This window comes from Cucurbita moschata, unplaced genomic scaffold (genome assembly GCF_002738365.1).
Source record: "Cucurbita moschata cultivar Rifu unplaced genomic scaffold, Cmos_1.0 Cmo_Scf00022, whole genome shotgun sequence".
Classification (NCBI taxonomy): Eukaryota; Viridiplantae; Streptophyta; class Magnoliopsida; order Cucurbitales; family Cucurbitaceae; genus Cucurbita; species Cucurbita moschata.
Window position 1 is genome coordinate 1,454,415 of NW_019268538.1, and position 22,551 is coordinate 1,476,965.

Consider the following 22,551-nt stretch of genomic DNA (forward strand, 5'->3'; position numbering starts at 1 on the left):
CCCCCCAAACCCTTCATTCCCCTGTCTTTTTTCACCCTCTTCTTCTCACTGCAAACCCTTCAAGGTGAGTCATTATCCAATACCTCTCTATTTCTTCTGGTTTACGCCCTGGAATTCTGCCTGCTATCAGATCCCACCTGATATGGAAAGCCATTTTCTTAGAAACTTTGATACTACAGGTAATTGGAAAGCAGACAAGGAGAAAAAGAGTAGAATCCATCTCCATTATTCTTAGAAATGTGGGAAACTCTATAAATCTGGGTTTTGCTTTGAACACAACTTACCTATCTCCAATCAGCTTATGCATTCTATGGATGAGATCTTCCTCCTGTGCTGTCATCGTTATAAACTGCCACCTAGTGCTGCTGACTTCTGTTAGATAACAGGCCACAAATTTCAAAAAAGGTGAGAAAATCATGAAGAAGAGACCAACTTCATGATGAGTAATTGGAGATAGAAAAAATAGAACATCAAGTATAGATGAAAGGAACCTTCAGACTCTAGTGGAGTTGTTTTAGCTTGTTGCTGGCTACGATGGTTGTCCATGTTCCCCCCCAAAGATTAGAGGCAGCACAAAAACAGGAAGATAGAGAACTGGGAATGAAAAGAATTTTAGGAAAAACTATGATAGAGAGATCTGAAACTTCCACAGGGAAATTTAAGTTCATGTGAATGCTGCCTATATTTTCTTCTGCCCACCAAACTTTGGGGAGTAAGTTTGTTGGTTTGACTTGTTGGGTTGGTAGACTTGTAGTTGACAACTTACAGAAGGGATTAAAATATTGAAATCTTAGAGAGAGAGAGAGAGAGAAAGAGAGGGGAAGGCCAAGGTCATGTAGTGTAGTTTCATTCTTTTAGGATTAAGAGGACACCAACTAAACTTGAAATGGGTACCTAAAACTCTTTGATATGTCACTGTGATTGTTTTAGGCAGAGCAGAGCGTTGTAATCTTCACCCAAAATACAACATTCAACTGGTAGTTGGGGACCTGGGGAAGTGGTCTAGTGTGTCTGTGTTCAATTCAGCTAACCTTCTTCCCCAACTGGACACACAAATTCAGATACAGAGAGTGGGGAGATATGACACATCTTATCCTGAAGTTCTGCTCAGTATTCCAATTGCAGCAGCCTCCCTCAGGAAGGACATGCAAATGAATACAAAATTATTTTGTCTGTTCAGAAATGTGTATATTCATCCCTTTCTTCCCATGCTTCCTAAGCTTTCTTCTCACCCACACACCATGAGAGGGATGGGTAATAATAGGAAGAGGATTATGCAGTGAGCGAGGCAAGGCAGAGGCAGAGGCAGGCAGAATAATGTCAAAATCATCAATGGTACTGCACAAGCTTCAAATCAACAAGAAGACAAGTTTTGTAGGCCTTTTCACCCATTTAAACTTCACCCATCTTCTCTCTCTACTTGCACTTGCAGGCTTAGCTTTAACTATTTACATCCATTTTACTACACATTATCTCCATGATTATCTCTCCATTTCCTTTTTTTTAAGCTTTTGTTGGTTTTTGGATGCATTCATATCATTATGCAATAACACCATTGGATAAGACTCCATTATATGCTCCACTAATCTTTCTAAGATTATGGAAATGGTTGATTTGTTTCCACTGAGATAATAAGTTAGACTGTTGTTGATGAATAGTTGATCTTGTATGTTGCTGACGAGTATTCATCTTATCACATCGCCACAAGCAATATGATAGTATCCCTAATAGTTTCTAGATATACTAACAATGAGTATTTCAGTTTTAGTTGTTTTTTTGTTTGTGTTATGAATAGTCTACTTTATGGACATGATATATAAACGTATAGACTTTTGTAAATTGTTGAGTGACTTGATTTGTTTATCTTTATGTTAGTACACATAATAAGTTAAAAGATTATGCTATTGATGAATAGTTGGCCATGCATGTTGCTAGTACTCATCTTATCACATCACTATGAGTAATATGATGGTATCCCTAAAGTTAAAGGTTTTTAAACATTGATGGTTTGGCGTTTAGTTCTTTTTTGTTCTTGTTAGGTTTGATGAATAGTTGTCCAAATGAGTACTCATCTTAACGCATTGATACGAGTTATACGGTGGTATCTCTAAAGGTTTTTAGATATACCAATGGTAAGTATTTGAAAATTGAGTTCTTTTCGGTTCGTGTTAGATTTGATGAATAGTTGACTCCGCATATTACTAATGAGTACTCATCTTATCACATAGTTTCGAGTAATATGGTGGTATCCCTAAAGGTCTTTAGATATACATATGAGAGGTATTTGTGCATTTAGTTTTTTTTTTTTTTTTTTTTTTCGTGTTAGGTTTGATGAATTGTTGACCGTGCACGTTACTAACGAGTACTCAAGTCACACGGTGGTACCCCCAAAGGTTTTTAGATGTAAGTATTTCAGTGTTTAGTTCTTTTCGGTTCGTGTTAGGTTTGTACTTTAGAAAGAAAATCTCGAAGCCGAGATTAACCCTAATCCCTTGCCTTAATGTTATCCCTAGTTAACGAGAAGAAATTAAATATAAATATAAATGAATAAATAAGTAAATAAAAATTTAAATGCATTCAAGCTAGGTTTCCACGTAGAGGAAATCTTTCAAATCAAACCATATAAAAAGAGGAAAATATATATATTTTATTTAAAGGAAAAGAGTGACTACTGACTCATATTGTTTAAGTAATTAATGTAATGGTGCTTTTATTTAGAATTAATCTATTTCCCATTGTTTTTGAAGACTTTTATAGTGATTATAAAATAATTTAAATAAAATAGCTTTTCAATATTCTTAATTTTTTATTTATTGCTTCTATTTTCTTCTATTTTTCTCTATAAATAATAATTATTATTATTTTATCAAATAATTTAAGTAAAAACAATCAATTTTAATTTAATTCATATAAAATTAAATTTAACAACTATTATAAGGAAAGAATGAAATTAATTAACATAAATCAAGTATAATTTAATTATTACGTTTATTCTCTAAAGTCTAAATTGAAATGGAATTTGTGAAATGTTATTATAATAATTATAATTATTTTTGTTTATAAGAATTAATTTAGTTAATAAATCATGTGGATATATTTGGTTAATAAATTTGTTTTATAGGGAAATTGGAATCGTGCAAGAAATAAGTAATTTTTTTAATATGAAATTTGATTAAAAAGGAAATTGGAGTTGTGAAGGAAGAAGCAATTGCAATATTATTCAATGTAGACAACAACTTTGCAATTAGGTTTGATGTTCCATTAATGAAATAATTACATTCAAACAATGAGATTAGAAGACCTAATTATGCAACTAATTACAAATATTTACTCCAAATTAGTAGTCAATGTCGAGATTAAATTGAATTTTATTTGATTAATTGAAATTCTTCGATTAAGTTAAATTAAGATAATTAAATTTTAGAAATTTAGTCTTCATCCAGGATAGGTTTCTTGGATTTAAGTTGCTAGGTTTTATCGTCTTATCTTTACTCTTAGTTTTCCTCGTTCGTCTTCTTTTCTATCTTTGCTCGCATTTCTAACGTCGCTCGACCCTCTCATTCTCCCGTGCATTTGCCACCATCATTTCCCTTGTGCCTGAACGTCATTCGCCACCATTCTTCTTCATTGGTGTTGTAGATCAGATTGCACCGTTGATCATCCAAACGCTTGTTATTGATCATCAAATGAATGAGCTAGTAGTCCCTCTCGCTCTCCTTCTTCTTCCCTCTCTTTGTTATGACTAGCTAGCATTGAGCGTATAAGAGAAATGTTAGGGCAAGGTCGTATAGGGTGTGTGACGAGAATGATCATTGGATATGCCATTGAGTTTACGTTATCATGCTGTTTTTAAGATCTCAAGTAGAGTTCACTTATTCAACTATGAATGTTATGTTCGGTTATTCAACATACATTGTCAATTGCAATCAGACTAAGTCTAAAAAGATTGAGTCATACCAACTCTTTTTAAGACTTAGGCTTAGTTTCTTGAATTTGAGATTTTTTTCAATTCTATCTTCGGTTGATATTCGAGATGTCAATTTAATTCATGGGGTTATGGACCCACCTCGAATAGAGTGAAAAATCCCCGTTCTCACCACTTTTGTATGCATGGCTGGATAGTGGGAAAAAAAAATATAGCAATACCACTGGCTAATGACATATATGCCACTACTCTCATACATAATACATAGTTTAATACAACTTCAATTTTCATCCACATATTAAAGTTTGTCTTTAATATGCTTTAATTTAAATCCCTCACAACTTCTCTATCTATTTAAAGTGTCATTGCAAAACAAGTTAATTAGCTCTCTTCCTTCCAATTTCTCTTTAATTTCTTCTTCTCAACACATAATTACCTTAAAAAAACATCATGGGATCTCATCATAGCATTCGAATGATTGTTGGAATCTTTGGTATGCTTTGTTTTTTAATGAATTTCTTTGAACATTTCTGTTCAAAATGACCATTTTTTTTTTCTGTGTTTCTCTATGCAGGAAATGGTGCTTCTTTGCTGCTTTATTGTGTTCCCATGTAATGAAATCTGCCAACTTTGCTTTGTTCTTATTGTTTGGAGACAAATAATGGTTTGAATCTTATCTAATTCGAACGTTTTAGTGCCTAAAACTCGATAAAAAAGACACCATTTTAGACGTTTTTGCTATTGGATTCGATATCAACTTGAAGTGGACAAGCATTTGAAGGCATGCCCACATAGCTAAGTAATAAGTTGGGTGTGTTTATGCAGATTGACATTTTGGAGGGTTGTAAAGAAGAAGAGCACAGAGGAGTTTTCATGTGTTCCATACATTGTGGCGCTGTTGAATTGTCTTCTTTATACTTGGTATGCTTTACCAGTTGTGAGCAATGGATGGGAGAACTTCCCTGTTGTCACCATTAATGGCTTTGGTGTTCTTCTTGAGTTCTCTTTCATTTTCATCTACGTCTGGTTTTCCTCTCCAAAACGAAAGGCAAGTTTTTGTCTACGATCCCATTTGATAAACATTTTGTGTTTTAATTTCTTGTTTTCTTTTCGAACATGAATTTGTTCAGTTACTCGAAGTTCGTTTGTTTTAAAAACAGTAGAGGAAAGTCACCTCTACTACTGCAAATTTCTATGAAATTTGGTAGGAGGGGCTCAAGTTTTACTATTTTAGACGATAATCTCACTTGAAATTTTCTCAAATCCGCTAAGTAAAATCATATGAATTTAATATTCGAAGTAAAAACGAATGATCTTAGTGAAACAATGAATATGTTTAAGCTCAAAATTTATAAGAATTATTAATATGGTTTCTTTTAGGCTTAAAAAAGTTCTAAAATTATCTGCAGAAGAAGGTGGCTTTGAGATTGGTGGGAGTTGTTATAGTGTTCAGCTGTGTGGGGATGATCTCTACTTTTGCTTTGAAAAGTCACCATCTTCGGAAGCTTTTTGTGGGATGCATTGGTCTTGTTGCTTCTGTTGCCATGTATGGCTCTCCATTGGTAGCTATGGTAAGCTCGCGCCAAAACCCTGTAGTCAAAACTTGCTTCGACATTCTTGTTTCGTGTTTCTTGTTTTCACTTTTGCTCGGACGTTACCAAACGACAACCTAATTTCATCACAACAGTTGATACCTACAAAAGAGACAATGTTTGTGTTTGTCACTAAAAGTTTATTTGTCATGCAGAAACAAGTAATAAAAACAAAGAGTGTTGAGTTCATGCCATTTTATTTGTCATTCTTCTCCTTCTCTGCAAGCTCTTTGTGGTTAGCTTATGGACTCCTCAGCCATGACCTCTTCCTTGCAGTCAGTATTACCAAATCTCTCCTTTTTTTTGGTTTTTTTTTTCTTTTTCCATATGAACTTGAAAGTAAATTAACTCATGAAACTTTGAATGGATTTGCAGTCTCCAAATCTAGTGGGAAGCCCATTAGGGTTGCTACAGCTTGTGTTGTATTGCATCTATAGGAATAAGGGAAAAGAAGAAGAAGAAGAAGAAGGATGTGTTAAAGAGGCTGTGGCCAATTGGGACATGGAAAAGAATAATGCAAAACAAATTCCACACCAAAATGGCTCTCAAGTTTAGTGATCTCTCAATCTATCTCTCTTACATAAATGCTTCTTCTAGAAGCCAAAGGTCTTTCCGCTCTCTAGAAGCCGAAAAATCCTTCTGGGTTTACACACTGAATGTTTATTTTTAATTTCAATATAGTTTTGTTGAACTCAATACGACGAGAGTGAAGATTTGAACCTCAAGCCTTTTGAGTACAGATATGTCAAGTGACGCGAAGTACAAGATTTTATCCTAATATTACATTACTATAGCGAAGATTCATACTCTATGAATACTTAGAAGAGATAGAAATGCACAAGTAGTAAGCTATTACTATGCTATACTTGAATTTGAAGTAAAATATATTTTCTCTATAGATTTTTTGCAAGAAGCACTAATCAAGAGTACGTTTGGAATTTTTTTTAATTCATTTTGAATTCTTTAATTCGGAACGATAGGTTTCGCTTTGACCGTTAAGAGTAGGTAACCCATTACCTGTGTCTTTGTTTCTATTGCATAAATGCTTTGACCGTTAAGAGTAGGTAACCCATTACCTGTGTCTTTGTTTCTATTGCATAAATGTTAGCCCGCTAACGTGGTAAAGAGGCTAAGGAAGATGCCTAGCTAGTTTTGAACTAGAGCAGGGAAGTGAAGCCCAAAGAGCTCGTTGCTACACGATTAGCTTGGAGAGAAAAGCGGCAGTCCTTCCATGTTAGTTTTGAAACTAAATTCAAATACTAGAGACCCAAAAATGTATTCTGCCCTTAATTAATTTAGGTATGGAATAGACCTTGGCACTTCCCCGCGGCCATTCAACTGTTCTATGTGGTTGATTTGAAGTATCAACTAAAGTGTTTTTGTTGAAATATCACTATGAATTGTCATCTCCGAGACTAACCGGCAGACCCACTCCTATGGATTTTAAGGACACTCTAGAATGTTTGGAGGTCCTTCTGTTTGGGTTTAGAATTTCCTTATCTCACAAGTGAGATTGGTTGTCTTGTTGCAACGCTTAATTGATTTCCCTCCAATAACTTTTTCATTATTAATATATGCTATTGCTTATAAATAAGGAGAAGAATATTACTAAAAGAAATCGAAATAGAGTAGCAGAAACGTCAACAGAATCATACCTTTAAGTAAAACAAAGCATGCTTCCCTTGATTTTGGCCCACAGAAGAATCCCAATGAACACTGTAAAAGTTGAGGTCAGACGCTAAAAAATAAAGAATCTAAGAGTGGGAAAAAAGTCAAGTAGAAAGCCCATAATAATAGAAAAGGTTACTAAAGGTTATCGAACGTCTCTAGGAATCAGTTGACGCAATATCTACCACTCAAAAGTGTGAGTAGATATGAAAATATTATTACTCAACGAAAGAATACAGATTTAAGAATAAGAAAAAGAATTGCGATCGAATGTTCAATCTTCATTGATATTCACAACTTTTAAATAGGATACAAGATACTAAATAATATCTACTAAAAAAATATAAACTAACTAAATCCTGATAATAAAATAAAATATACTACTATTCAAATTCAACTGATTACGATATCTAAAATATATTTCCTAACTAATATATTCTTGAAAATTACGAATATCATATATTCCATAACTAATTCAAATTAAAATAAGTTGCACTAAATTCTGACAGTCTCCCTTAGTGCAAGCTTATTTCTCAATAACTTCGAGAGCCTTTACGAAAAACTTCAAATTTCACTTTGGCAAGTGTCTTAGTAAATATGTCTGCAACTTGCTCATTAGTATGTATTTCCTGCAATTCAACATCCTGCGTTAACACTTTCTCTCGAACAAAATAATCTACGAAGAATTTCTTCCAGCTAGGCTTGCGTATGGACTTTTTAAGCACGACACCACCTGAATAAGACACTGACACATCATTTTCACTGATTTCCTTCTTAATAAGTTCCATGTCATACCGATTCAATCTGATAATCTTCTGAAAAGATCTAATTTTGAGAGCATTTGACAGTTCCAGTCTCAAAATAGTCTTCTCTCCAACGGTCTTAAACTTTGAGGCTTCCACAACTATAAAAGCCCCTTCATCATTTGAGTCCACGTAAAGTCCACCCAAAATATACAAAGCATCTACATGGCTAGGCTTCAAGTCGATATGACCCTCCAATGATTGAATTTGAGCTTTTGGTTGCTCCAATTCTAATGACAAAGAGTAATAATTCATCTCAACTTGTGCAGACTCAGCATACTCCATACACCGGTGAATTACATCATTGGCAAACTGCAAAAGCTTTTGATTTGCAGAAGCTTTATATCCTTGGTCAAGGTCCAAGTTATCCTTACTATGATCACCGAGGGCATGCTTGAGCTTTTGAGCAAGGGACTCATCTTCTTCCGCTACCCAACCATCATGCTCATCACAAGCACCGTCACCGTTGTCACTAGGTGCATAGTCCTGACTTAAGAGGGTATCAAATCGATCATCCAAAAGCCGCCGAGTTCGTGGCTTATCAACATCATCTTCCACATGGTCAACGTCTGCATCCTCAAAAATGTCGTCGCCAAAAGATTTGTTATTAACAATATTCTGGCTTCCTGTCGCCTTCTCAGAATCCTTAGCCACACTAAACTTATTATCCGTTGAACCATCCTCCCCTTCTTCACATAAATTTGCCTGAACTACGAAATCCTCCTTCAAGTCCTCAACATCAAAACCAAATTGTGATAAATCATCATCATCAAGTAGTGCAGCTATTTCTGGGTCAGGCTGGGGCGGAGCATTAGTAGCCGAATCCTGCGAATTAGTAGTTTGATCCAAATTCTCCAAGATGAGGAAATCGTCAGCCTCAGAAGAGAGGTTAAGACCGTCAAGATCGTCAAACGTTAGCTCGAAAACTTCATTTTCGTCGAATCCCAAATCCAAGGCCGTGGAATAAACAGAAGGGTCATCAGGGGCAACAGAATTGCCATCGGAGAAAAAGAGAGAGTCCAGATGCGAAATTTGGAGAGAATCAAACTCAGAAGCGTAAGCAGTGGAATTAGAACTTTGATCACCTGTAGAGACATCATCTTGATATACGGCTGAAGTCACGTTTGTTGACTGGTCAAGAACCTCAGTGGTTAAGCAATATTCCCAAATTGGATCTGAAGAACTTTTACTTTCATGTACCGCATTTGCTTCTGATTCCTGCATCTTGACTCGACAATTTGGTTTAATATGGCTTGGCTTTCCGCAACGATGACACACCACTTTCACCTCACAATCTCGTTTAAAATTGCCTGGTTTTCCACACCTGTAACAAGCTTTAAATGGCTTCTTTGATGACTCCTCACTCCTGAATTGATTTTCATTGCTAGATGAAGGCCTTGAGTGAAAATTCTGTCTCCTTTGATCTTTGTCATACAACACACCTTCTAACTTTGGGGAAAATTCGTTGCTACTAGTCATTTGCTTAATCAATGCTTCCTGATTGGAAAGAAGATTCTCTAATTCAATTGCCGTAGGTTGATTTGCCCACCCTTGTATTGAGGAAACAAAGGGCATAAACTCTTTCCGTAATCCACGAATAAGCTAACGCCGTAATCGAGCATCACTCACTGGCTCCTCAGCATCTAATTCTGAAACTTCAGAACACAGATTTTTCACTTTCAAAAAATATTCTTCAACCGAAAAATTACCTTGAGTTACCATAGCTAGTTCATTCTCTAGAAATTGCAGTCGAGCGGTATTTTTCTTAGTGAACAACTTTTGAAGTGTATCCCATACTTGCTTTGGTGACTTTAAATCACGAACATGATCAATATACTCCTTGCTAATCAAAGTCCGCAAGGTAAACAAAGCTTTTCCGCATTTGATCTTCCATTGTTGGCGTAATTTTGCATTCTGTGGAGTATCGGCTGGAATGTCTGTGTCATCACCTTCAATTAAATCCCACAAATCTTGCCCTTGTAGATAAGCTTCCATGCATAACTTCCAATAACTATATTGGTTGCCAACCAGCTTTTCCATAGCTACACCCATAGAAGCACTCCCACTATTCATCTCGTTGAGTAATAATATCAAACCGTACCAACTTGGCTCTGATACCAACTGACGCAATATCTACCACTCAAAAGTGAGTAGATATGAAAATATTATTACTCAACGAAAGAATACAGATTTAAGAATAAGAAAAAGAATTGCGATCGAACGTTCAATCTTTATTGATATTCATAACCTTTAAATATGATACAAGATACTAAATAATATCTACCAAGAAAATATAAACTAACTAAATTCTGATAATAAAATAAAATATACTACTATTCAAATTCAACTGATTACGATATCTAAAATATATTTCCTAACTAATATATTCTTCAAAATTACGAATATCATATATTCCATAACTAATTCATACTAAAATAAGTTGCACTAAATTCTGACATCATTCAGATTTCAGCAGCAAGACGCAAAATTAGACTACTAAAGAACATTAAGACCAACAGAAGTTCCCATGATACTATACAAAAGAAATCACAGATTAACAAGTTTTTTGCAAGTCCTGTTTCTACACATATTTCAGAACGTAAATGCAAAATAGAGCAGAAAAATAGTGATGGGAGGGCACTCATCATCCTCATATCACGACTGAGAAGAAACACCAACTTAAAAGAAAAATGAAAAGAAGAAGAATTGTCCAAACAAAAGAAAGAACATAAATGCTTATAAGAAGTAAGGGAAAGGAAGGAGACTGACCAAATTTACCCTGCCATCACTGTCTCATAATGTCCGGGAAGTTAACGTCGACAAGCTTTTAAAGTTGATGTGTTACGAACAGTGGCAGCCTGGATGAAGATAATAGTTGAACGAGCAATCGGAGAGACGAGAGAAAGCATCTAACTTGGAAACCGAAGCCTTAGAGAGGAGAAGTCATAATGATTTTGGAATGTGAATTGAAAGACCAAGTTTTGGTTAGTTTCAACAACATCTTCCAATTTAAAAATAATAACTAAAGAAAAGAAACGAAGAGAAAGAAGCTGCAAAAATAATTTCAGTCATTTTCAGGATGAATAAATATAGGCCAGAAAACATACATCCTCTGAAATTTGTTAGTACAATTCATGGAGCACTCCAAAAAGGGAAACCAGTCAGGACCTCACCTTCACTTTCACTTTCACTTGGGAGAACTGTTTTCAAGGTGAATAAACATAAGGGTTGCACACGTTCTGGAGGTGAATGAACGTGGGATATATGGTCATAGATGACGAAAATATATATCTATAGCGAGATAGTCAAAGGAAGTGGTGTATTGGATTTGGAAAAGAAACCTCCGAAACTGATCTGGGAACATGGTCAAATTGAACTATAGAGTTTACATGTGCTAATATGTGCTCCAACGTTGCATAAATAGCACTACAGTTAGGATGGGACCTATCTCCTACAGAGAAAACATGAATTCTATTATTTACATCGATCCAACTACAACCACGATCCTTTTTCACTTTTAAGCTCCTCAATCGCCTCCTCACATGGATCTTCTCTACCCACTTCCCTAATATAGCATATATATTAGACAGAATAACATAAGCAGAAATTGCTTTGGGGTCCAAACAAAGCATCTTCTTAGCCACACTCTCGCCCAATTCCAAGTCCATCCAAAACCAACAAGCATTTAGCAGAGCTCCCCAAATAACCCCATCAGCTTCAATTGGCATGTTTCTGATAAATTCTTCAGCTTCATATAGATGTCCCGACCGACCAAGAAGATCCACCACACATGCATAGTGTTCTAAAGTTGGAATCACACCATAACATTTTTCCATAGAGTGGAAAATTTTCATTCCTTCATTGACCATACCAGCACGACTACATGCAGAAAGAATCCCCAGAAGTGTAGCTGCATTTGGCACAATTTTGCTCTTTAACATGTTCTCAAAGACTAAGAATGCTTCAACTCCAAGCCCATGCTGCACATATCCATTAATTAAAGCGGTATAAGCTGCTACATTAGGGGAATAAACACTGGCGAACGAGATTTTAGCATCATAGACACTCCCACATTTTGAGTACATATCTATGAGAGATGTTCCGACGTAAACATTAGAGTCAAAGGATGTCTTGATTGCATGGCCATGGAGTGATCGACCCAATAGAATAGTTCCTAGGCATGTGCATGCTTGAAGCAGAACAGAGAATGTTGATCTAGAACGCTCAACTGATGTTTTGCACATGGTTTGATAGAGTCTCAAAGCTTCTTCATGCTGATGATTTTGAATATAGCCTGATATCATTGAATTCCATGTCACAGGATTTCCCTCACCTTTCGTTGACTCAAATAATTTCAGAGCTTTTTCAATTTCACCATTCCTAGAATACACAGTTATCATAGTGTTCGATGAAATTAGAGTTTTATGAGTCATTTTTTCAAATAATTTCTTTGATTCTTCAATCCTACCACTAATTGCATACCCTTTAAGCATCAAATTGTATGAAACTGGATTCTTTTCTCTTAATTTGACAAAAATTTCCTCAGCATCATTGATTCTTCCCACTAATAACAGCCCCTCCAGAAGAGCATTTGAAGCATTTAAACACGGTCTCTCCATACTATCATAAACTGTCTTGGCAATGTCAACAGCTTCACACTGACAGTAAAATAAAATCAGTGCACCACAAATTGAATGATCGAAGTGGAAACCATATTTAGTTAAAATCCCATGAACAACCTTCCCCTGACTCAAATATCTTAGTCTCCCACAAGCTCTCACAACGCAATCAAAAGTGAACTCATTAGGCTCGACCTCACCATTTGTCAACATGGAGCAGAATAATTCCAATGCCCTTCTGCAGTTGTGCTCGCTTCTGGCATACCCTGATATCAAAGTAGTCCATGCCACCACATCCCGTGTAGGTATTTTTTTAAACAGATCAAAAGCATCATCCATCAAATTGCATTTCACATACCCTACAAGCATCAAGCTCCATAACAAATCATTTTTATCGTGCAACTCATCGAAAACCAGCTTAGCTCCATTAATGTCATCGGTGTTCGCATAGAAATACAACAATGCACTTCCCACAAGCTCAAAAATCTGCAACCCAGATTTCAAAACCAAACAATGATATTGTTTTCCCTCATGTGTACACCCTGAATGTGCACAAATACTCAGCAAAGTAGAAAAAGTCTTCTCATTTAATTTTACATTACTGCAATGCATTCCTGAAGCCAGCTCGAGAGCTTCATTATACTGTCCTACTTTGGAGTATCCAGAAATCATGATATTCCATGAGACAACGCTTCTTACAGGCATTTCATCGAACAGAGTTTGAGCAAGATCAAGATGACCATTTCTTACGTGACGACTTATACAAATATTCGTAGAAACAATTTTGGAGTTCTCAGTATGTAAACTTTTACAAGAAGACGGGAATAGCTTCAAGCAAGCTTTCCAACGATTGTGCTTCCACGTTCCGAAAAATGAAGAAACCCTCATCATTCTGAATTGGGGTTGAAACAGCACTTATAATCATAGACTGTGGTAGTGTGCCTGCTTGAATAGGAAAAGGGAAGCAATAGTTAAAGTGATTAAAACGTGTATTATTTGACAATTACAAATTAGCAGCAATTGATTTAAGATAGCTTCTCTCACTCATCGATCACTCATGCAGATGAAGGAAGTATTCATCAATATAACTGTATATTACAGATAATAACAGGTTTACTAGACGCAATGTACAAATTAAATAAGCGGGTGAATCAAAACTCAAAACTGTGGATTCAGAAATAAGAGTTAAGCAAGTATTACCAGCTATTCTTTTCCACTTTCTTCCATCTCCTAAGGCTTCTGCAGTATTGTTTCAGTTACGAGTGAATGGTGTGCGTTAACTGATCTTTTCCACCCAATTTCAAGCCTCTGCTTCGTAATGTCAATGGCGGACACCAAAAACAAGAACTTTGGGCTACAGATTTACAGGGCTTTCCAAATTTACACAGCGGAGATGAATATCAGGCGGAGAGGTGAGAAAAATGAAGGATTTATGCTCGAAAACTTAACGTAATCGCTTGTTAATGTTCACTAAAGCTTGGAAGAGATGAATCGACCACTGGTTTTCCAAATTCGTGAGGCGATTCAGCCGAGTTGAAGAGTATGAATGCTGGTTAAACCGACTTGTTCATTGTTCTTCACTGACATTGCTAGCAGAAGAAGTAGCGAGGGTTTCTTTAGGGGTTTTAGAGATGGTATATTTTAATTAAATTAAAAAATATATTATATACCTTTTAGTCCCTAATGTTTTGGTTATTTTTATTTAATCCCCATTATTTTACAAATTCTAATTTAGTCCCCATCATTATTTTTTTTTTTCACTTTCGTACCGTTGACTAATTGGTCCACGTGTCAGTTTATTGCTTCAACTGTCAAGAAACTCATTTTTAAACCCCTCCATGCATGCAGCCACGTAACGTAACACGTCAACAACCCCTCTCTTTCTCTCTCTAAACCCCTTCATAGATTCCGGGCTTCATTTCCCCCTGCACCACAACAGATCAAGTCCTGGAGTACACACAAAATCTGAACCAGAGGCCATGGTGAAGCTCGCTTCCGCTAGGGATTTCAGTGCGTATGGCCCTCGGGCGGCCCGGAGCCGGGCGGAGTACATAAACGCCGGCCTCTACTTGTTCGCCACTATCCTTCTTCTCGGCGGATTTGTGGCTCAGCTTTCGCGCGAGGCCAAATCCGGTTTGGCCCTAATTGTGCTCGCGGCTGCGCTAATTTTGATTGTTAATGTGCACGATCTCTTCGCGCATCTCGCCGGAATCGATTACCGGTTGCCGCTGCTGGCCCAGTACGACGTCCAGCTTCTGTTTGTGGAATTTGCTGTTCCATTTCTTCAGGCGATTGGATCGTTGCTCTTGTTGTTGGGTACTCTGTTTCTTCTAATTCAGGTGCGGATTAATAATTTGATTCCGTTGATTCATTCTGTAATGTGTCATACTCTGATCAAGATTTCAAAGTGATTTCGAAATGTGAAGACTATCCTTACAAACCATACCATTATACAACACGACCATGTTAGGTGCGAAGATTGTCCTCGCAAATTATCATGATTCTTTTAACCTATTTTGATGTTTTTTAGGTAAAAGTATGCTATGATTGAGCTACCAAAAAGAGAAGTTGTTCTTTGTTGATATAAGTGGTAACTTTCCGTTCTTATAAGTACTTCTTAACGGTTACGTAGTCAAGATCCTCAAAATTACTCTAGTTCGGATGTAGTCTACCCCTTCTTTACTCGGGGTCACACATTCAGTTTCTACTTTCCAGGTAAAAAATAATCTTCGACTGAAATTTGACTTGTTCTTTTATTTTCTTTACTTTAGCTGTCCAAAGTTAGTACATCTAGTTATCTACTGCCATGCCAGAATTACAGAGTTCTTGTCAACTTGAGCTGATTATGGCATTTCTAATGTTCAAAGTCCCCCACAGCCACGCGCGTTTCTCACAGGCATTCTCTTTCTTGAGAAATTATTTGAGTTAATTTAGAACACACATCGATTGCTTTTTCGTTAGTGATATACAGAAAAAGCAAGTAAACTAGATGTAAATTGGCCTCAAACTAATGGTGTGACTGTTTTAAAGATTTACTAGAAGTACAAGGACTAGGATGGAACAAGTCTCAAAATTGAGGACCAAAATGGTGTTTTAACCATATTGGAATTTAACTACAGGCATAACCTCACTTCAAATTTGCTATTTTAGATCGATCATTTGGTTCTTTGGTTTGGTTTGATGAGATTTGCTGTGTTAGTTCACTCTTGATCTCTTCCCTTGGTTTTTTAGAATTAGTTCAAGAAAACGACAAAAGTCTAACTGTATGTGTAATAGGTCAAGTCTACCGCTAGCAGATATTGTCCTCTTTAGGCTTTCCCCTTCCGGGTTTCCCCTCAAGATTTTAAAACGCGTCTACTAGGGAGTGGATTTTACACTCTTATAAGGAATGTTTTGTTCCCTTCTCCATCCAACGCGGGATCGCACATTTTGACTCTCTCTGAACCGTGGTTCTGTTCAACTACACTAACTGAGTTCTCTACCTATGGCATGGAAAATCAAGCAACCTTTTAAAATCACTCACTTCTTTGAAGAGTCTCAAGTTTCAGGGTCAATGGAGCCAAAGCCATTTTCCTACCATTGCTAGAAAACTTGGATTTCTAGTAAAATGAGTGAAAGAGTGTGTAGTGTGAGGCTTTTTAGGTAACATTTCTATTTCTTTCTTGTTTCTTGTTTTTTCTTATTGAATTTTGAAAATACATGAAATGGTTACTGTCAGAATGGAAGATTATATATTCCTTTTGACTATGGTTACCCCAGTTTCATTTTTCAATTAAAAAACGTGTCAGCGATTTTTAGTTACTCCTGTAGAACAGTATTGTTATATCACTTCGGATGGAATTTTCAATTACCTTCTTTTTCCCTGATTTTAGAGTCAGAGTCGGGTGCTTTTACTACTACGAATCTTTGGTGGTATACTCCTCGAGCCATCCTTTGCCTTCGAAGTACTTGACAATGCTTTGGGATTCGCCTTCCTTTGTTACTCCTACTGGAGGTCTCACTTCTGATACAAGGGACACATAACTATGAGTCTCCATGTCCAAGACAAGAAGCTATGCCAAAATCTTGAAAATGCTCACCACAGTTTATGATTTGCATTGTAGGACAACTATGTGACCAATTCCTTCTGTTCATAATGTTAACTTTTGCAGCATTAGTGTTTGTTTTCTGTTTTTTTCCCCCTCCTTTTGCACTTTATAAGAGCTGTCATTCAATCCACTTCTGCAGGAACAAAAAGGACATGATTATTACAAACTAGAAAAGCATGTTTTGGATATGCTTATTGCGGGTCCTGCCTTGTGGATCCTTGGATCAATCCTCAACTCATGCCAAATCTACGAGAGAGCCGACGGTCATGTTCAAATCTTGCAACAGAGTGTCCACATTCCGTTTTTAATGGGCAGCTTGCTATTCTTTGTTGCTGCAGTCCTCAATGGCTTTGAGCAGGCCGGGTTAGCCCATCACGGACTCAAGCTTCTGGTATGTGCATGAATATTTATATTTTACTGTTGAATAGCGAACGAATGAGATGATGTTTATTGTGTTATTTATAGCATATAATGTATAGAAGTATTACTATGTTATATTGCAGATTGTCCAGTCTTCAAGTCAAAGTGTATTGATCTAATTTTGTTTGTTTTGAATTATAAGTTTATACCTTCTGCATAATCATGTACTTCTATTACTTTCTAGTTTCTTAACTTTCTTATCGTGTGAAGATCGTATCGAAGAGGAGTTTGCTGGTATATAATGTCTATAATTCACTTAATCACCTAATGTTCTGTTTTCGTGATTATGAGTAGTACTTCAATATTTGTTCAAGGGAAGAAATTCTGACTTGGAGTCTCTGCATTTTTATAACGAAGTGGTTGTACAATGAATGGCATCCAAATGAAGTGATGTGAATGTCAATGCAGGGCAAAAACTGGGTTTGGTTAGGCATCTTTGGGAGCTTGTCACTCTTGTTAGGCGGATTGGCAAACGTGCATAAGGTATTCAAGATGCAGCAGTTTGATGGATTGCGACTTGAGAAGCTTCGAGGAGGGGCAAACGAGCGTCTTCTCGGAGAACGAGAAGGCAGAATTCCCCTAATCCTAGAGGATCAGGGGCGGAGAAAACGACTGTCCGATGAAGAAAAGGGAAGGCAAGCCGCTCCAACCCCTTATAAAGATGTCCTTGTAGGCCAAACTTCCTGAACTTGTGATCTTATTCTCTCTTCCACTTCCATAGCTGATCCCTGCAACTGGACTGCAAAGTAACCTTTTGTTACAGAATCTTGTGCATGTTTATTGTAGTCCATAGAGTGAAAACATTGTTGATACATCTGATTTCTGATTTAGTATAGTTGTTTCCATTTGGACATACAAATTTTGTTTTGACTTGCCCTTTTCTATTCCCATTCAAATTTTCAAAATGCACGTCTCCATTGATCAACCGTAGTTTGTTTTGTAGTTTGTTTTGTTCTGCTTTGTGCTTTTCCTTTCGAGTTGTAACAAATGGTATTGAAAACAAACATCGGGAATGCACGTCTCCATTGATCAACTGTAGTTTGTTTTGTTCTGTTTTGTGCTTTTCCTTTCGAGTTGTAACAAATGGTATCGAAGACAGACATTGGGACGGTGTGCTAGTGTAAATGCTGATTTCTGATTTCAAGATCGTGGATTGTGAGATTGTACATTAGTTGGAGAGAAAAATGAAATATTCTTTATGAAACATTCTTTATAAAGGTGTTTTTTCTTTTGAGTAGTAACAAATGGTATCGAAGACAGACATCGAGACGGTGTGTTAGTGGAAATGCTGATTTCTGATCTGTGGAAATGCTGATTTCTGATTTCAAGATCGTGGATTGTGAGATCATACATTAGTCAAAGAGAAAGAAAATGAAATATTCTTTATGAAAGACTCTTTATAAAGTTAAAGTTGTTAAAGTTTCTCTTTTTAACCTATGTGATTTTAATTTTGTAAGAATTTTCTTTATAATTTAAAAATTTTGAGAAAAAATCTAAAAGATGATAATATCCGTGCGGTTGAGTTCTATTTTTTTTTTTTTTAATAATAAAATTAGAAGATTATAGTAAAAATTTAACCGAAATTCGTAAAATTTGGAACTTTGCAAAATCATCTTAAATTAAAACAAAAGAAATAAAAAGAAAAAAGATGTCTCTCTTTCTCGAATGATAGCCCTAACGTAAATTATTTGGACCATTTTACCCCTTGCGAAGCCAGGCCATATATCCAGGGAAAAGAAAGAAAAAACATCCTTATTTTTATCGTTTTAGATCATCTGCAGAAGCCCACAGAAAACTTCTCCCTCTGCGTCTTTCTGAAACCCTAACTTTCACAGCTCTTTCAATTCTTTACTTTCCCGAGGGTTTATCGTCCATTATCTCAGGTATTCTATTTCGCTATCTCGATCTTCTCGTGGATCGCTTTCTGTTATTCGATTCTTTAGGTATTTTGGTATGTAATGCCGTCTATTGCTCTCCTGATTCGTGCTTTTGACTTCTTCGTTCTGCATGATTATTACTTGAAAGATTGTTGTGTTTGATGATGATTTTATCGTTATCGATTATATTGTTTTGTTTATTCTGTGATTATGTACATAAGAATGTTTGCTGTAATTACGTGGACGATAAATTACATTGCGATGTAGCCTGAATCATTGGATTGATTTATCAGGTGCTTTCTTAATAATCGTCTGTTAATTTCTCTGAATATTCTGTATGGGTCGATCTTATTGGCGATCTTGCCTTTACTGGTATGTTTGGTAGATTAATCTGTGCTTCGAAATTACGTTTGATTGGACCTCTGCAGTGGTGAAGTCCTTTGGTCCATATGTTGCTGTTTTCAACTTTATGGGCTTACTCTAGAAGTTAGGGAGAAAAAAAAGGAAGTAGTAGTAAAAGAAGCGAGGGATAGAAAATGAAAACTAAAACCCAAACAAGACAAGATGGGAAATTTAAGAGACAAAGAAACTTGTTCATTGACCGGCATGACTCTATTTTATAAATCCCCAAATTCTCTCTGTATATCAGTTAACGAGACAATGGAACATTGTTCATATCAATGCAGAATTGAGGATTTTATGGTACAATTGTTGATGGCGATAGAGAATTATAGGTTAATGAACGCCTGTTTTTATTCCTGCGTACTGAATTTTATGTTCTAACAATACAACGGTTGTGTATAAATTTGCAGTGTTCTCCTATTAGTTGGGCAAAATGTCGTCGGTTTCTAGTCAGCCACAGTTCCGTTATACCCAACCACCGTCGAAGGTTCTCCACTTGAGGAATTTGCCTTGGGAATGCACGGAGGAGGAACTTATTGAACTGGGGAAGCCATTTGGAAAAGTTGTGAACACAAAATGTAATGTCGGGGCAAACAGAAATCAAGCTTTTATTGAGTTTGTAAGTGCAGTATTTTCTCATATATTGTTTTCCGTCATCAGTATACCTCACTAGCTGGTCATTCCGATAAATGTCTGACCAAGTTTCAAATTACAGGTAGATATAAATCAAGCAATTGCGATGATATCATATTACGCATCATCCTCAGAGCCTGCTCAAGTTAGAGGAAAAACTGTTTATCTGCAGTATTCTAACCGGCAAGAAATTGTGAACAACAAAACTACAGCTGATGTTCCTGGAAACGTACTTTTGGTAACAATTGAGGGCACTGATGCACGCCTTGTCAGCATTGATGTTCTGCACTTGGTAAGCAGATTGTAATACATTCTTGTTGCAGTTAAAGGTGAACCTCTGTGGCACTAAGATTAAATTATGGTGATTAGGTTATAGTTTGTCATGTTTCAAAAGCTTTTGTTTGACTTGAATGTAAATGAATGAGCAGGCCCTTGTCAAGGCAATATCTTTGATGGCAGCTTAGTGCATCTGGAGAAAGAGCACATGTGTGTTTGTCTCCTTTCTCCTTTCCTTAACGCTACCTCTCTCTTCCCTTCTCTTCTTCCTCAACTTCCTCCTACCTTTCACAGTTTAGGATATAATCATTTCTGCTCTCTTGTGCATCCTTCTCCCTATCATCTCTGCATGCTGTGCCAGTAATACTACTGTCTAAATCCAGTCATGAGATTCAGAGTATAGGAATTTTTTGTTCTAAATTTTTGGATTATCTGTTTTCAGTATATAAGTATTCTGCCCTAATGGACAAACATTTGAAATAGATGAAGGATTCATAGGATGATATTCCATATGCATCTGAAAAATGTGGGTGACTTTGCCTTCTCTTTTTAAAATGGTAGGATGAATGTTAAATTTCTAGAGGTCTTCAACCATTATTTAACAACTTATTTCGTTATGGTTATTTTTAGGATAGATTATACCTATAGATGGTAATTGATTTCAAACCAATAGTTGCTCTTTCTTCAAGTGAGCTAGTCAGGTGTTACTAATTTGTTTTGGATTTGCATTTTTGCTTCATCATATCCATCTCTCTTAGAGGAGTTGAAATTTACTTAATGTTTGATTGGCATATACCATTATGCGTTTTAATCATATCCTCTTAATTGGTATATAAGTTCTATGTTATTCTTGAAAAAAAATTACAAGCTTTTTCTTTGTTAACATTATCCACTATATGTCCTCCATTTACTCTTGTTCCTGGCAGTAGCACTCGAGCAATAATTTTCTATAATTTGAACTTCCAAGTTTTTTGCAGTAGGGTTTGTATATTAATGTTTAAATGTTTGTTACCTGTAGCTATCTATTTAGACATCCTACTAGGTCTATGTTTGGAGTTTAGGTGTATCTGCTTTGACTATGATTGTAAAATGATAATTTATATGATAGTAGGCATCTGGTAGGTGTTGGGATATTCTTAAAATGTGATGAATGGTGTGATATCATTTGGTTTAATTGCATTCTGAAGGTTATCCAATATTATGCACAGGTCTTTTCAGCCTTCGGGTTTGTGCACAAAATTACTACCTTTGAAAAAACAGCTGGATTTCAGGTCCGTAAATAATTTATAATTTTAGCAGTTGTCCTATTGTTACTTCCATCCTTGGAGAAAATCTTATTCAGTTAATGATATTTGAACATTTTAGGCATTGGTGCAATTTTCGGATGCAGAGACTGCCTCATCAGCTAAGAATGCCTTGGATGGGAGAAGCATCCCTAGGTGACAATTGTATTAATGCTTCACATGGTTTTTTGGCCTCTTCTATGGTGTATATAGCAGTATAGAAGAGTTGCACATGCACTAGCCTGGTGTCTGTCTGTGATTATTCTTGTTGTCAGTAATCAAAGAATTGTAAAATATTGACTTAAAATACTTTGTTCCATTATCAGTAGTATTCAAACATTTTGTGTCGAGTGATGCTATATTTAATGAATGTGTATGATTGAAGAACTTAGTTTTAAAATTCTTGCATGTCATTATGCTATTTTTACATTTATCATCAATTGTTTCTTATTTCAGTTTGGTATCTTTTTGCAGATATCTGCTTCCTGATCATGTTGGACCATGTTCTCTTAGAATTACGTACTCTGCCCACACTGATTTGACTGTGAAATTTCAGAGCCATCGAAGCAGGTTTTCCCAGCTTTCTGCATTTAGTCTGCTATCGATGTGTTTATTTTGACTTAGTAGTAACATTTCACAACGTCTAAGATAATTCCCCTTGTTACCGGATGTCATTTACCTTATGCTGAAATTGTCATCTCTTTGTAACTAGTGTCTGTTTATCACTATCTTTTTCTCTCTCCCCTTTCTGATAGTATGTTGATTCAGGGACTACACTAATCCTTATCTTCCTGTTGCTCCATCAGCCATAGATGGAAGTGGTCAGGTAAGGAATGCATTAGGTGGCATGTTATTAAGTTGTGCCCGTAAAATTTCTCCTTTCCATTTATCCTATGTGCACGTTATATAGACAAAAAAAATCCAAATGTGTACAAAAAAAAAAAAAAAAAAAGAAGATAAAAGCT

General features: G+C 36.1%; 3 protein-coding genes and 1 pseudogene across 4 annotated transcripts in view; 2 read left to right on the plus strand and 2 right to left on the minus strand.

Moving 5' to 3' along the window:
- Positions 1-1,299, minus strand: part of LOC111459808 (transcription factor TRY-like) — a 4,807-nt gene extending 3,508 nt beyond the window's left edge. Inside the window, exons 1-3 of the mRNA XM_023102881.1 lie at positions 492-1,299; positions 285-372; positions 5-137 (exon numbers count right to left, since the gene is read on the minus strand). Of these exons, the coding sequence (XP_022958649.1) occupies positions 32-137; positions 285-372; positions 492-546 (249 nt within the window). The 5' untranslated portion in view covers positions 547-1,299 and the 3' untranslated portion in view covers positions 5-31. The remainder of the gene's footprint in view (positions 1-4; positions 138-284; positions 373-491) is intronic.
- A 2,962-nt stretch (positions 1,300-4,261) lies between these two features.
- Positions 4,262-6,341, plus strand: LOC111459719 (bidirectional sugar transporter SWEET3b-like). Its single transcript, XM_023102743.1, has 6 exons — positions 4,262-4,418; positions 4,500-4,536; positions 4,751-4,973; positions 5,335-5,496; positions 5,673-5,792; positions 5,893-6,341. The coding sequence occupies exons 1-6, from the start codon at positions 4,376-4,378 to the stop codon at positions 6,070-6,072; spliced, it is 765 nt and encodes a 254-aa protein (XP_022958511.1). The 5' UTR covers positions 4,262-4,375; the 3' UTR covers positions 6,073-6,341.
- On the minus strand, positions 5,243-14,219 carry LOC111459717 (putative pentatricopeptide repeat-containing protein At5g59200, chloroplastic). Of its 2 annotated transcripts, XM_023102741.1 has the most exons (5): positions 13,808-14,219; positions 11,168-13,549; positions 10,758-10,846; positions 7,173-7,233; positions 5,243-5,619 (listed from the first exon to the last, which is right to left on the minus strand). In XM_023102741.1, exon 2 carries the CDS (start codon positions 13,496-13,498, stop codon positions 11,294-11,296), a length of 2,205 nt encoding a protein of 734 aa, XP_022958509.1. In that variant the 5' UTR covers positions 13,499-13,549; positions 13,808-14,219; the 3' UTR covers positions 5,243-5,619; positions 7,173-7,233; positions 10,758-10,846; positions 11,168-11,293. The 2 variants fall into 2 exon arrangements, with proteins under 2 accessions (XP_022958509.1, XP_022958508.1); XM_023102740.1 differs by having other exon boundaries at positions 10,758-13,549.
- Positions 14,220-14,541: 322 nt separating this feature from the next.
- LOC111459537 overlaps positions 14,542-22,551 on the plus strand; it is a 10,191-nt pseudogene continuing 2,181 nt past the window's right edge.

Coding starts and splice junctions, on each gene's coding strand:
- LOC111459719 (XM_023102743.1), top strand. CDS start 4,376: ATGGGATCTCATCATAGCATTCGAATGATTGTTGGAATCTTTG. Junction 4,537..4,750: donor CTGCTTTATTGTGTTCCCAT/GTAATGAAATCT, acceptor GTGTTTATGCAG/ATTGACATTTTGGAGGGTTG. Junction 4,974..5,334: donor TTTCCTCTCCAAAACGAAAG/GCAAGTTTTTGT, acceptor AATTATCTGCAG/AAGAAGGTGGCTTTGAGATT.
- LOC111459717 (XM_023102741.1), bottom strand. CDS start 13,498: ATGATGAGGGTTTCTTCATTTTTCGGAACGTGGAAGCACAATCGTTGG.